General features: G+C 32.8%; 1 protein-coding gene across 3 annotated transcripts in view; it reads right to left on the bottom strand.

Annotated features, from left to right (window-relative positions):
• PPP4R4 (protein phosphatase 4 regulatory subunit 4) overlaps nucleotides 1–14,596 on the bottom strand; it is a 130,574-nt gene that overhangs the window by 66,863 nt on the left and 49,115 nt on the right. For all 3 annotated transcript variants that reach the window (XM_001365849.4, XM_007472583.2, XM_056810515.1), the window contains 4 exons: nucleotides 1,968–2,115; nucleotides 1,391–1,464; nucleotides 918–1,024; nucleotides 26–133 (listed from right to left, as the gene is read on the bottom strand). In XM_001365849.4, coding sequence (XP_001365886.1) covers nucleotides 26–133; nucleotides 918–1,024; nucleotides 1,391–1,464; nucleotides 1,968–2,115 — 437 coding nt within the window. The remainder of the gene's footprint in view (nucleotides 1–25; nucleotides 134–917; nucleotides 1,025–1,390; nucleotides 1,465–1,967; nucleotides 2,116–14,596) is intronic.

The raw sequence follows: 14,596 nt of genomic DNA, 5'->3' as shown, positions 1-14,596 counted from the left end.
AAAAACTTTTTAAAAGCATGCTTACCCTATACCCTGAGCTATGGTGTCTAACTGATGACACATGCAAGATCGAACTTCGTATTCTACATCTTGGCAGAGGGATTTCATCAGAGGAAGTATTTCTCTTTTAATGCTAAAGGGAAAAATAAACATATAAATGAAATGTAATTTTTTTTATATCAATGTTACAAAAAATACACATAGTTACATAAAGAAATCATTTAAGTAGCAGATATGAATAGTATCATCTACCTAGGAACAACACACAAACTGAAATTAATTTTTGTAATGACTAACTTTGTAAATAGCAGCTAAAGTTGAGGAGGCAAGGTTGTCAGATTATGGCTTTCATCATATTGATAATCAAACTATCATCTTATTTCTTCCAGATGATCAGTCTATATTTTCCAGACCACATTATAATAAAAAAACACTGCATTACATATTCAGAACCTCTCACAAGCACAAATTGTACCTAATTGCTGAGTTACATGAAAAGGATTTATAATGGTAGAATTACTTCTTTAAAGCCTATCTACCAATTTGAAAAATCCACAAAGTTTTGCCATTTCATCTTTAGGAATATTAATTGTAAGAAGATGACAATGACATAAAATATTTTAAAATTATCATAATGTCTAGAAAAAATCAAATATCATAAAATGTATCATAATTTGTTTATGTATCATACAAAAGATTTCATACAAAATGTATCATGCATGGCAGAGCTATAAAATTTAAAACATCTCTATTTTTATACACTATAAAATAATAAAAATATATTCTTATGAAATAATATATACTTTATATTACTTAACTATTAAAATTAATAAAAAATATATTCTTATGAAATAATATACACTTTATATTACTTAACTATTAAAATTATCAGCTAAAGCTCAGGGACAAATACTCACACATGGGCTTCAAATTTGTTGGCCAATCTTCCTAAAATTTTACAGCTAACTAAACGAGATTGGAGTGTTTGGGACAGCTGTGCCTTGGAAACAAGTGGATTCAAAATCTGCAAAGAAAAAAGTTGAGAAAATTCACATAATGTTATAAATACTTGGAATTAATGTTTCAATGAATAATACACTTTTGTTATTTCAATGAATAATACCATTAATGAAAACCAGTTTGATGGCAAAGAAAAGAAAAATAGCTCAAATGAAATCCTTCTACTTTTCACTCAAGAGTGATGAGGAAATATTCCTGAATGTAACTTGGATTGTAATAATTTTCCTATTTGTAAAAACATTGTGCATATTATTTAAAGATTAAAAAAGAAAAAAATTATTGGAAAAATATATTTTCTACTTTTTATCTTCTCCATTAAACTCCTTAGAAAAAGAAACATTAATAATAATGAAAAAGGGGGGAAAATTACCTCATGTCTTAAGATTTCTTTTGGCAGAGATTCTATTGTTGATAGGAGAGTTTCCAGCCATGCATTACTGACACCTGTTAAATATATCATACACCAGATTACTTCAACTATCACACTCATCAATTAGATTCAACTTGGCATATTAATATTTACAATAATTTTAATAATAAACTTAGAAAAATAATGTGTTGGTGTCTTTCCTCCTTTTTGTTCAAATCAGTATTTGGCAAAAAAAAAAAAAGAAAAAGATTTCTAGTTTCAAACAAAAAATTTTTTTTGGCACTGTTTGGTCATTTTGTCTTCAAATAAAGTGATTTATTTTTGCTATAAATATAAATAAAAACAGTTTTTTTTAAAAAGATGCATGAAATTATCTTATGAAGTGAAAACAATTTTTCAATTTGTAAAGATACTGAATTTTTACCTATTATATTTGAGGAAAGTCATACTACTTTAAATTACACTACCACTTGGCAGAATATCACTTAATTATTGTTAATGGACATTTTGATTTCAAATTATCCTGTATAGCCTGTCTAAAAAGGACAATAAACATTCACAGAAATAATCACCTGACCTGCATCCCTGTGCTCCACATGCTGTAGAATGATATGTAGGAATGAGTGAGAATAAGTATGAATTGATACTGATTCCTCTTGTAGAATGGTCAAAAATGAAGCTGCAGCAGTTAATTGCATTTCCACCCCTGCAACATGCAGGACTTCCTGTATAACCATAAAGAGTAAGGATGCTATTTATTCATAGTACAGTAAAAAATAGTTTAAAATACAAATTCAGTAGAGTAGGAATCAGACATTTTTCTTTTCTAAGTCACAGAAATAAATGTGATCTTTACTTCCTATCTTTACTTCCTTTAGTTAACCAACTAATATTCATTTATTTGATCCTACAAATCTTTCAAAATATAGGTTTGAGAGATTATTATGTGGTAGAGAAAATAAAGTTATTATTGAATAAAAATGCAAATAAAACTTAAATGTTTAAGCACATTAAAGAGTGTAGGTATTTTCTCATGTAATATAGCTTTATCTGTCATCTATCCAATAAAGAAGCAAGCTGTCATCTAATTTAACACACACAAAAAAGACATGACTCACCATTCAACATACATTTCACCCATTTGTTCTCTATATTATAAAAAAAGAGATCCCTATACTTGTGAAACATGAAGGCAAAATGCTAGAAACATTAGAAAAGGATTTACATTTTCCTTATTAATTAACTAGTAAAGGCATAAATAAGGCACAAGAATGTAAAAGTCGCAACGGTTAGTTATTTTAACTAAATGACCAAAGTATTTTCCTTAATTGTGTTTTTATTTCATTAGACACGTTTAAAAAATGAATGAATGCTCAAAAGTAAAAATCATCATCACATTTATTTTCATGTTAAAATAAAAATTCCTTTATAGACAATTCACATAAAATAATTGATATTTTAATTTATTCAGTAATATAAAAGATAATATGAGAAATGCAATAATACTGGCTCTACCAAACTGTGTTGAACTGAAGGATTTAGAGCTATAATGGATTTTAGAGGTCAGCTAGTGCAGGCCCATCACTTTGCCAATAAGGAAACAGATTCAGAGGTCACACAGGTTTTGAGGGGTTTTTTTTGCAGTCTGTACCTTTTCTTATATAAGTTCTGAAAACTATCCTGAGTCTGTGATATGGCCTATTCAACCGATACTTTACCTTCTATCATTTGCTATAATTTTAAACAAACCCAAATGACAAATCAAACTGCTTTTCTTCTTTGGTAGCTATAATAAGTAAATTACCTGAGAAACTATTTCACTTTCAGTTAATGTAAGAGCAATAAATTCAGATCTACATTCCCACATGGCCTCACATGGTGGTGTTAGAAGATCTATCAGTACCCTCTAATATGACAAAGAGCTACAGGAACTATTTTCTGTAACATTTGTGTATTACATTCCCAGAAAATCAGGGCAAACTTTCATTAAAAAAACAAAACAAAAAATAACCCAAAGCCAAACTGAATAACTAAACAAAATTCTTTGGTCATAAAAGCATAGTTTCTAAAAACAAAGACAATTTCACTGGGTAGTGATTAAAGCCCTTTAGAAGTTCTAGGCCAAAAGGAACCCTCACAAGGAATAGGTGCATGATTTAAAGCACAAGCTGCAAGTAGCATCTGACTCTTAGTTGCCCCCTTCACTGTTTTAACAGCAAACATTACTCTGGTGCTGACAATGGTGAATAGGATATATTAGGTATGGCCAGTATATAAATACATCACTTACAGATTTCAGAAGACAGAACTTTAATTTTCTTTAAAACAGAAAGGATTTTAAAATGCAGTACTAAAGGAATAATGACTACAATGTGCAGTTTTGTCCATATGAATCTACTGTAGTAACTTCCAAGAGTAGGAAATCTGTCCCCATTAGAAGATAATAAAAACATTTCATATTTATGCAAACTTTATGTAAAAGAAGAAAGTCTAAAGCTTTCCAACTTCATATCTTCATATGGGATATTTTAGTCTTGATTTGCCTGAGGGAACACTCCCCCATCTAATTTGCTTTAATTTTCAAAAAAATCCTCAAGAGTTATCTGGATTTGGATTTATCTCTGGCTGTGCTGACCTCAACATCTGGGCTGTCCACTGTTAAGAAACCAGCACAAAGAGACTGTAACAATACTAAAAAGCAACTGAATTCTATGCTAGCATTCTTGGGGGAAAAAAATTGAAAATAAAAGTTTGATACTTACCAACTAAAAGAACAGCTCCAAATGAGTGTTCTCCTCCACAGAGCCACAAACTCTGGATAAACATATGTGAGATCCACATTCTCTGGACAAATAAGTGTGCCTCCTCATGGAACTCAGAAGACACTGAAAAGTAAATTCCTCTATTGCTTAAATGCATGCCTTGATGCCTACATGAGAAGTGAATTGTTCCTTTTACATAAAAGTGTGGCTGGTATTTCCATTTCAATTCTACAAACATGAAGTAGGCATTTTATGAGAATAAGCCCATATTTAAAAAAGGAAAATGTGTTAAATAAAAAACAGAGAAGTTGTTAAATTCAAGTGTGATGTCATTTTCCAGTCAATATGAGCGGTCCTTCAGGTCAAACTAAAAGATTATTTTGAATAACAAATACTATAGATGTCGTATAGAAACACACACCAAAAAAACTTAATCTCCAATGAAATGGCTTTTATATTGATCAGAAAGTTGGCTTTTTGAAATAATATTAGTAGATAAAAGTGAAATTGGTTACAATGACACCTGAAAAGAACAAAGAAGTTCTAAATGAACTATCACCACGCATTTCAGTAATTCCTTTTCCATATGAACTATGATTTACTATTATCATGTTAGTCCTTATATGGAATGATAATTTTAATAAGAGAATATTATAGGTATTTAATACCTGGGGACTCATTCTGACTCTCTCTCTCACTTTCTCCAAGCAAGATCTTGCTTATAGCAAACATGGAAGGCTAAAGGAATTTTGCCATAATTTGAAAGTGTGTACTATTTTTTTTGTTTTTGTTTGTGATTAATAAAAAAATATTACTTCAGTACAAAGTATAGGTAGATTTCTCTCTAATGAAGATGAAAAAGTTAAGCTAGATGTAAAAGAATGCCTTGCCATTCTATGAGAGAATGAAATATTTATGATATGCCTGGATGAAGTACTTTAAAATTAAAGCAATGAAGAAAAAGAAATCTGAAGAGGCATAAGAGAATTTTAATTTGTATCAAAAAGGATGAAGAATATTGTGCAAAGGAGGAAAGGAAAAGAGACCCTGATCATCTGGCAGCAATGCAAAAAGTATGAGACTCTTCTTATAAAATGGGCAGCGGGACTATCCCAGAAGAGAAGTAGTGCTGGATTTAAGAGTCTGAGGACCTAGACTGAATCCTAGATCTGACACTTACTCCCTATGGGATCTTCTGCAAGTCAGTTATCCTTTCTGGGTCTTGGTTTCCTCATCTGTAAAATGAGAGGGTTGGATTAGATAATCTCTAGCATCTATCCTAAGTCCAAATCTATGATACTATAGGTACAGTAGAGTCTATTACCAAGAGACCTTTTCCCCCATTAACCAATAGCAGAGCAACAACAACAACAACAACACACACACACACACACACACACACACACCCCTACCTACACCCCACCCATCCCCCATGTACACACACACACACACACACACACACACACATACACACACACAAAGATGACAAAAGTATAGATTGATTCTTGATTGTTCTTACTCCTGGAGAAAAATAATGATATGCTAATTCCAAAATTTATATCTATAAATGTATTTATCTAGGGGAGACATTTTATGTTGGTGTTGTTTTAGTTGTGTCCAAGTCTTTGTGACCCCATTTGGGTTTTCTTGGCAAAGGTACTAGTGGTTTGCCATTTCTTTTTCCAGCTCATTTTCCAGATGAGGAAATTGAGGGAAACATGGTTAAATGGCTTGCCCAGGGTCACACTGCTATTAAGTGCCTGGGATCAAATTTGAACTCAGGTTTTTCTGATTCCAAGCCCAGTGCTCTATCCACTATACCACCTTTATACTTATAGTTAAATGTGGGACTCTCTAGTCCTTTGGGGATTCAAAATATGACATTTAAAACTAATTAAACCACTCTGTACACATCATATTAATTGTCTAATTATCCTATTTAGTCCCTATCAACACTTCCTGCTGTCTAGTTCATGATTAAAACAACAGCATAACACAGAGCTTTGAAGGTGATTAAAACATTGAGAAAAAGGTTTTTCAGCAACTAATTTGGATCAAAAGCCATTTTCTTCTATCTTGAGCCAGATGCAGAAATTTCATAGTAATGGAGTACTGGAAATAGTTATGAGGCACACAAAGATTCTTGTCCATAGTGACTTTGCTAATAGGAAGTGTCTCATAATCTTATATGGTTTGTCATAGATTGATTGCTTCAGTAATGCTATTTTGAGTTTATTAATCCAGTAATTAGTGACACAAAATCTCTGAATACTGAACACATCCTTTTCCTCTCCCTTTCTTCTGCTGACCATATGAAAAGTTCTCAGACAGTAATCTGAAGCTACTGAGTGTCCTCAGAGGTTGAGAACACTAGAGCACCATATGACACTCCCAAAACCTTTACGTGGCTCATTGGTTTGTAAATAACTAACTAGCGGTAATCTCCATCTCTTTGCTGAATCATCATCCATATCACTCTCCTAAATCTTAGATGTTCCCAAGGCTCTGTCCTAAGACTCTTGCTCTTTTCTCCCAAATCTCTCTTGGTGACTTCATGTTTCCAAGGCTTTAATTTTTATCTCTATGCCCATGACTCATAGGTCTATATATCCAGTCTTGGTCTTTCTCCTGAACTTCAATTTCACAACATTAAATATTTTTTGGGATTTCCATGTGAGAGACATCTCAAAGTCAATAGTCTAAATAGAATTCATCGTCTTTCCCTTCAAGCTCATTCCTCTTCTCAATTTCCAAGTTAATCAAAATGCAACAACATTTTTTCAGTTTGTAACCTTGGAATTATCAATCAGTTATGGAATCTTGCCATTTTTACTTTCATATCTTTCACATTGGTCTCTTTACTCACATAGCTATCACCTTAGTTCAGGCTGTTCTAGTCTTTCCCTTAAAATTATTGCAACAACATCCTAATTGTTCTCCCTGTCTCATCTTTCTTTTCTTTGGATTAGGTTGGCCTTGATGGGTGGAATAGTATTACTCCTTACCTCTACATTTTAAAATTCCTAGCTCCCTTAAAGATTTGCCTCTAGCACCACTCCTTCAAAAATCCTTAAGAAAGTAATGGGGAAAATGTCAATAATGTAGTTTAAACTTGAAAGTGTTATATTTTTTCCCCTGAGAGCTAGTTGCTAAACATTTATCAGTGTACTCCTGAATGAAGGACTAAGCTAGTATTATATCCAGTTGACTAGAGAGAAGAAAATGGAAGCAATAGATGTCATGGGTAGAATTAACAGATGTTGGGAACTAGTTGGATATGGAAGGTAAGAGAGGGAAGAGATGAGTCAAGGATGACTGAAGTTGTAAATTTAGATGATTGAAGGAGTTTGATACCTTCAACAGAAACAAGGAAGGTGAAGGGACAGGCCAGAGAGAAGGTTGTTATTATTTGGAAATATTGAATTTGAAATGTTTATGGGATAGTTACCTGGAGAAGTTCATCAAGAAGTTAGTGAATGTTTGACTTCTAACACATTTGGAAGTCTAAAGATATGGATGGTTTGAGTGAGTCAGGACTGGGGATTAAGAAGTAACAGCAGGGTAAAGAGAAGGTTCAGGAGGAATACGATTTGAGTAAAGGAGAGTTTTAAGAATAGCTGCTTTGGGAAAAATGTTAATGTTCAACATTTTAATTTTGCTGAATCTTTTTATTACTTTTTTATTCTTTATTAGAAGGGATTGCTCTATGGGAAGGAGTGGAAGAAGGAAACTATCAAAAATTTAGGTGGTGTTGACTGATATAAAAAGAAAGAGGTTAAAATAATATTATGAGAAATGAGATAAAAGGAGGAAAGAACTGAAGAAAATAGTTTCAACAACTGTTTTAACATAGCTGAAATGAAATCTCCTGTCCCTAAATCTGTTAGTTGAAAGATTTTATTTCCCTTTCCTTTCTTCAAGATCTAAGTAAAATGCTATCAGCTTGATGAAAACTTCATTGATTTCCTCAGCTAGACATGATCTCCTCTGCCTTGAATCTTTCATACTTCCTTGTTTGAACTCTTATACAATTTATCACATTAGTAGTAATAGTAATAATAATCAAAATTAATAAAATTTGCCCCTGTAGAGCAAAACATAGCATTAAAGGATGTTCAATAAGGTGTTTGCCATGTGTAGGTCAAGCTCATATGATTATATTATTTAGCTATAGAATAAAATTAACTTTGATCAGTGATTCAATAATTATTATTAAGTCAAGTATAAAACACAGACATGTTTTCCAGATGTATGGACCATAGGGAGGACAGTGCAAACAGAAGGATTATCTTTTAGATGATAAAATCTTTATTAGATACTATTGTTTACTGACAACACAGTATTGTTTGCATCATGCACCAGAAAAAGTACTTCTTCAATGAAATCCACAGTTACTAAAGAGAAACAAGTCTAACAACCCAACAGGAAAAATCAAAGGAAAATTACATATTGCTCAAACTGTGAGTCCAATAAGATAAGAAGTTCATTGAGTTAATTAACATCAGTGCATTCTGAATGACAGTGAGCTGAGGAGAGAATTGAGGAGATCAAGTAAAGCCAAATTACTTTTTAGGAAATTTCACTGTGCTTTAAAGGCTCCGAAGTTAGGGATAAGTGAAAAAAATTGCACATTCTCTGCTTTTGAGGATCTTAGAGTAATAAGACAAATACACATAATTATATAGGTTAGAATTGAGCAGCAGATTCTTAACTTGGGTACAAAGATTCACAAAGAGTTTGTGGCTAGATTTCAAGAGGTCTGTAATCTTAGATGAGGGGAAAATATACCTTTATTTTTACTAACCTCTGAAATTCAGCATTTCCTTAAATTATTTCAAACCATTATTCTGTGGAAGTGTCCTTAGGTTTCAACTGATTGACAAAGGAGTTCATGACACAAAAGAGTCTAAGAACTCTTGGCATAAAAGCAATTGGCTTTCACTTGAAGTAAGATCTAAGAGATCTTTTACTAGCTACATCTACCAGGCAATTCTGTGACTAAAAAGATATCTCTTCTAAACAATCATCTTTGAAAGTTTGTTCCTTCTCAACACATATCATTATAAATGTGCAAATAGTTACTTATACTTAGTGGATTAGTTATATGGGCCAAGTATGTCAAATCCTCAGTTATCTTTGGTAGGGGAGGGGAAAATACAATAATATTATCTACAATTTTCTTCCAATTATTTGGTATGTGCACTTCTTCAAGATATATTGAACACTGATCTTTTTTTTTTAAAACCTTTACCTTCTGCCTTGGAGTCAATACTGTGTATTGACTCCAAGGCAGAAGTGTGGTAAGGGCTAGGCAATGGGGGTCAAGTGACTTGCCCAGGGTCACACAGCTGGGAAGTGTCTGAGGCCAGATCTGAATCTAAGACCTCCCGTCTCTAGGCCTAGCTCTCAATCCACTGAGCTACCCAGCTGCCCCCTGAACACTGATCTTTCTATGTTTTTGGATACAAGAAATCAATCTTTCTAACATATTCTCTCAATATAGCAAAGAATCACAAAATACTATAAGCTGTGAAAAGTCAAAACTACATGACATAAAGAGCAATAAAGGGATGTAGGGTTGCTTATATAGGCTATAGCACATAATCAACTAGCAGGCAAGAAATGTTTTAAAAGACATCAAGTAGAAAACATATGGTAGGAAAACAAAGTGGGTCAGTCAAGTACAGCAAGAGAATGGGATATCAAATGTCCTACATGGATAACCAATGTATGTCAAAATTCCTCCAATGCATTAGGTTTGGTCTTCTGTGGAGGATTGGGACAAAACTATACAAAATTAAAAGGCATGGGAAAGTTACAATCTGTATCATACTACTAATTTGTTACTACTACTAGTAGTACATACTACTAATATGAAAATAGGTCAAGTATAACCATTAAAATTCTCCTTAAGATATTACCAAATTTTATGCAAAATAAAGACATGTTTCAATAATTCAATGGATTTGTGATCTCATCAATGGGGGAATTCCCTCCAATATTGCAAATCCCAAACAAGCCATATCTTCTCCCCCTGTATGAATATTGTCCATATTTTCCTGCTTACTCTCCACAATGGGCACATCCAGAGTACTGGTGGAGAGGGGTCTTCTTTTAGATTTCTTGGTTTTATGTGGATCTCGATGGAGCACATGGGCTATGCGGGCTCTCTCTTGCCCTTGTTATATACCTGGCCCACTTCCTTTTGTAGGTACACATCTCTAATACTAACCTTCATGTTCATATAATTATTAAGTATAATTTAATTTGATTAATTAAATTGATTAATTTGATTTACTAAAATTCAAATTTATACTGCTTTTTCTTAAACAATCTCTGGGGGGCAGCTGGGTGGCTCAGTGAATTGAGAACAAGGCCTAGAGACAGGAGGTCCTAAGTTCAAATCTGATCTCAGATACTTCCTAGCTGTGTGACCCTGGGCAAGTCATTTAACCCCCATTGCCTAGCTCTTACCACTCTTCTGCCTTAGGACCAATACAGAGTTGATTCTAAGACAGAAGTTAAGGGTTTAAAAAAAAGAAAGAAAAAATCTCTGTAAAAATGATGCTATAGTTAATTGTAAAAATAATATACATTATTTAAATTCTTTTAATGCAATCAATTAGAAGGCATAAAAATGTTTTAAGTTATAATGAATGAAATCTCTTTAATACAAGTCCAAATTTGCTTTCCTTTAGTAAAATAGAATGATTAAACAACCTGTCTCATGAAGAACTGCCAACAATATAATCATAATCAAGTACTATACATTTCAACTTGATTCTGACAACTGAGTTATCTAACATGAAGTTCACAAAATAATTTTATTCATACGTCTTCCTATAATAAAGAGATTAACAAAAACTTTGATACTTTTAGGAAGCTGTTGACATTCTCTCTAATAGTGCAGATAACCTACTTCTATGTAACTATCATATACATCTTTCCACAAATCTATAGGTGGCTCAACCCAGTGTATTGAAGGTTTTCCTTTAGATCTTTTGACAGTGCAAGGGAACTAATGGAACACAAAAGCTATCTGTTATCCCTGTTACATGACCAACTAGCCTTCTTATCCAGTTTCCTTGAAGAAATCTTTTACATAGGTATTAAATTATTTGTTGGTAATATGCTGATGGATACACACGCATCCACTACATGTCTCTCCTCTGGCCAGGAGATCTGTAAACTTTTATTCCTCACATGTGATATTTGATCACCAATAATACTAGAGTTATTTCAAATAATAAAAAATAATGGCTAATGTTTATATGGCACTTTAAGGTTTGCAAAGCATTTTACTTATGCCATCTCATTTGTTATTCATAACTCTGTGATGTATATTATTTTATCACCATTTTACAACTGAGGAAACTAAGGTTGAGAGAGGTAAAGTGATCTGCCCAGGATCATGCAGCTAGTAATTATCTGAGACAGGATTCAGATTCAGATCTTCCAAAGTCCATAAGCCTTTGTTGCAGGGAGATGTCTATGATCTTTAAAAGCACTTCGCATTTTGCAACCCAGTGTATTCTCTTCCCTCTATTCAAGTCAGGGCCTAGTATCCATTCACAGTATCTGTCCAAGATATACATACTGATGAAAACACCTCTACTGGCTCCTCATTCAATTGTACAACAAAAAGTAGATAATAAACATTCTTCAACTACTTGATTTTTCCTCTGTTGATACTGGGTCAAATTCTTTGAGTGATTATGGATTTCATGTAATAGGTTCTATCCTGTTCCAGGTCTTGAGATGATCAGCCCAGTATCATTTGCCAACAAGCATTTGGAGGAATGCACTTTGTATAGCCAAGGTTCTTAATCTGGGATTTCCTTGAAGGCCCATGGACAAACTTCAATGGGTCCATGAACTTGGATGAGGAAAAAAAATACTAAACTGATTTATTTTGTAATCATCTGTATTTTATTTTATACATTTAAAAACAATATTCTGAGAAAGGATCAATGGGCTTAATCAGATTGTAAAAGGGGTCCATGATACAAAAGAATGTAAAGAACCTCCTGTCTATATACAGGATATCCTACATGACCAATAATAAATATTTGTGGTGAACAATCAGTTAAAAATTTTATGCTTTGCTTGATATTAATAATCAGAGAGCCACTGAAAAAAATCTTTGTTGCTGCAACTTTCTAGAAATCTTGTATTTTAGATACCAAGAGAGATACTGTATTAAAGGAGAATTTAAAGTAACATTTTACTCTAACAAATTAAATACTTTTTTATATCAAATGAACAACATATACAATATTATCTTATATTCTCTGAAGCTTCAAGTCATTTGTTATTGTAAAGATGTGGTATGTGGTTCAATATTTCTTGTTTCCTTCCCATACTTTCATTAGGGATATCCTTGATAAGTGTATAGACTCTTCTACATAACATTAGGTTAAAATGATTTAAGTAGACATAATAGTTGGTAATTATTAGTTATTTTTACTTTCTTGGTTAGATTTTTTGGGTAATAATGTTTGTAATTTCATCTGAGCCTCTAGCATATTCCCCCCTGACCCTGTTCTTTCAGAGATCCTGGGAATCAATCCCTCAATGCTATCAAAGGTGACACTTCTAGCAGATAACCTCTGTATTTACTTAGATTAATCCAGTTGTTTTTACCATTTTTGTTAATCATTAGTGTGATTTCTACCATGCCATATTTTCTCATCTTTATTTTTTCTTCTATTTTCTTATACACTTTGATTCTTGATCTAGCAAATCAATGGTCTGACTATGCTGTGAGAGTTGATTCAAAAATGACTCCCCACATAATTTCAGAAAATGAGAAATTCCTCTGTTAGAATACTATCGATTAATTTTTTTAATAAGGCTCTTCAGAGCTCAAGACATCTTAATGCTTCCCAAATCTCTTCTTGAAAATTTTATGAGTTTAAAAATATTCTGAAAAGGGATCCAAATAATTGCCGAAGGGATCCATGACACAAAAAAAAGGTTAAGAATCCCTGATAGAAAGGTCTAAAGTTTCTGTGTAACCTATAAATTGATAGTTACTTTAATTCTTTAATCCTAAAACATATTTTTGATCATCCTCACTTAAACCCATCTTTGCAAAATGTTTATTTAAAACACCTTATCTAGTTCTTTGTAGAATGTTTCTATTTCTTCAACTTCTGAAGCAGACATTATTACATAAATTATAATTATCTTCATGGTAGTATTTTTGTAAATGCTCACCATGAGCAGTGCAAGATAACCAAGTTTCTCATTAAATATGACAAAACCAACTGTATCAACTTATATATTTATTTATCTCTCCATGAAAACCCCACCCATCTAATTAACAGGCTTCTTTTTGTCTGGTGATTTAAATTCATGACAAGAATATAAAAATGTATATGCCCAAGTTCCTTCACTCATATGTCTACTTGTTAGTCATTAGACAAGGATCTCACTTTTAGAGCAGCAACATATGTAGACAAGCTAAAAATGGTGATTCTTAGCACCTTCTCCCTTTTTTTCTGCCACATACATAGACTTAGACATACACTACTTAGAAAAAAAAATCTAAACAACTCTCAACACTACCCACATTCACTGCACTAATCATCGAGGTGGGGTAAGGAATGATATTTTTAATGTCATATTGCTTGAAGAAAATAAGGGCATGTAGAAATCACTACTCAAAATATTCCTAGTGATTATTTTCAGAATCTGCAGATTAATTTTCTTAAATCTCAGATTATCTTATCAATTCACAGTCAATGAACACATAAATGTTCCTCATTGTTTTCCTGTGAACATAAATCATTATATGTAATTTTAATCAACTTATGAGTATTTCTACCTTTTGCCTTTAGTATGGTTAAAGTCTCTGGGGGGGAAAAACAACAACAAAAAAGAAAAAAGAAAGGGTTGGAGTGGAGCTAGCTGACTCAATGGATTGAGAACCAGGGCTAGTGATAGGAGTTCCTAAGTTCAAATCTGTTCTCAGATACTTCCTAGCTGTGTGACCCTGGGCAAGTCACTTAACCTCAATTGCATAGCCTTTACTGCTCTTCTGCTGTGAAATCAATACTTAATATTGACTCAAATACAGAAAGTATGGGTTTAAAAAAAGGGGAGGGGGCATGGTCTTCTAATCTGTCACTTATGATTTCCAATTATCTAGTCTAAGAAATACAGATCCCTAACCTAATCTGTGTATCTATGCTGACACTTGACATTTCCTACACTGTCAATTAAATAAGTAATAAATATGTTGTTCATAATTCTTCAGACTATAATTCCCATCACTACATGGATTTTAATGGATCTTTGATTTTATTAGTGTGGTACCTTTCTTCATCAGTAAACATACATAAAACCATTTCATAAATCTTTCATGGATGACCTTTTTACCCAACTTGCTAGAGAAGCCTTTCTTAGGTCTTCTAATACATTTCATACACTAATGGCCTGC

The sequence above is a fragment of the Monodelphis domestica genome, chromosome 1 (assembly GCF_027887165.1).
Source record: "Monodelphis domestica isolate mMonDom1 chromosome 1, mMonDom1.pri, whole genome shotgun sequence".
In the NCBI taxonomy this organism is placed as follows: domain Eukaryota; kingdom Metazoa; phylum Chordata; class Mammalia; order Didelphimorphia; family Didelphidae; genus Monodelphis; species Monodelphis domestica.
The sequence above is the reverse complement of the archived record's forward strand: the minus strand, read 5'-3'. Positions and strand labels throughout refer to the sequence as shown.